The 1,512-nt window shown below is 31.5% G+C and overlaps 1 protein-coding gene across 1 annotated transcript in view; it reads right to left on the reverse strand.

Moving 5' to 3' along the window:
- Positions 1-1,512, reverse strand: part of LOC119585784 — a 13,185-nt gene continuing 11,673 nt past the window's right edge. The window contains exon 5 of the mRNA XM_037934499.1: positions 1-1,285. Coding sequence (XP_037790427.1) covers positions 1,156-1,285 — 130 coding nt within the window. The 3' untranslated portion in view covers positions 1-1,155. The remainder of the gene's footprint in view (positions 1,286-1,512) is intronic.

Here is a 1,512-nt window from a genome sequence, read left to right on the forward strand (position 1 = left end):
CAAACAATAAATATTTCAAAATATACATTCACATACCATAAATAAACAAAGCATGTTGTTCGTGAATCCTCCTACTAATGTGCACATGAACATAAGGGGTTACATCTCTTTGAACACAAGCCCTATATAACAGCACCAATACATGTACTGTAAACTATTGATAACATAAATAAATGAATGATACATTAAATGTGATATCAAGCTAATGCAAAACAAGTTGAGGTATGTGAGGAAGATATAAAAGTTATAAAAAGAATTGATAGGATATAAAACAAATGAATGAGTAGATGCAAAGTATATGATAGAAAAAAAAATTGAAAATGAATATGTAGTTATATATATGTAGTTATATATAAGAGATAAAATAAGAAAAAAATAGTAGAAATGAATGTATGTATATGTAGAATAAATAAGAAAGATAAGTTAGACGAAATGAATAGGTAGATGTAAAATAAATAATTGAAGTACAGAAACAAAAACTTGAGATACGTTATCATTTGTACATCGCGTAATGACCTGTTGTCTTTGATATTCATTCGACCCTATTAATACTCGAAATTTGTTTTTTCTCTCTCTCGTGTATTTCATCCTTTTTTTTCGTCTTCTTCTTTTGGAAATGTTCGCTCTATTTCTCATCGCGTAAATCAGCGAGTCTGTCTAGTTTGTTGTTGAGTTCCCGTAAGGTTTAAAGACGTGTGTTAATGGGCATGATATTGAACTCTATCGTGCGAGTTGATGGTTGGTTGATTAATTTTATTAATAGTTATTTTTTCTTGTTATTCTTTATATTTCTTCCTACTGTTATCGTCATCATTATCATCTTGTTAAATATTTTACCAACCGTCTTCAAGATATATCTTAGTAATGAAATTGCTGAAATAAGAATTACCCATAATACAATAAATAACATCAAAACATTCAAACTCTCCCAGAAATATAACATAGTTCCCTATCCTTAGTTCCCTTACCCCCCGTTTTCTATGACTAAATCAACCTTGACCTCAGTTATTTAGGAAAAAAAACAGATCTTGATTAAATAAATAAATAAATAAAAACACCAATACACGAGAGAGCGAGAAAAAAAATCACGGTACATCGATAAAATATACCTCCATCTCTTGCAACGGCAATGCAACTCTCAGTTTTGACGGAAACTTATTCTATCCAGTTGAAGAGCGACATCGGGCAGCCTGGATAGAGATTCCAACAATCCCCGTGCGTCTTGCCATAATATTCTGCCGTTTGGTATTCGTAAATTTCATCAGATGAAGATGCGGAAGAGGCTCTGTTGGAAACAAAATAGAAGGTTAATTCCATTTATATTATTTTATCCTTGTGTTTTTTTTTTTTCTCTCTCTCTCTATTGCTAAAGTATATTTGATATACTGTTTATTTGTCAGTGAATACCCAACGTGTGTCACAATATGATGGGAAGATATAAATACAGTCCGAGTAACAAACCAATTAAATTCCGTAGATGGGACGTGTGTGTAAGGATACATGCAGGCATAC

Source organism: Penaeus monodon, chromosome 20 (genome assembly GCF_015228065.2).
Source record: "Penaeus monodon isolate SGIC_2016 chromosome 20, NSTDA_Pmon_1, whole genome shotgun sequence".
In the NCBI taxonomy this organism is placed as follows: domain Eukaryota; kingdom Metazoa; phylum Arthropoda; class Malacostraca; order Decapoda; family Penaeidae; genus Penaeus; species Penaeus monodon.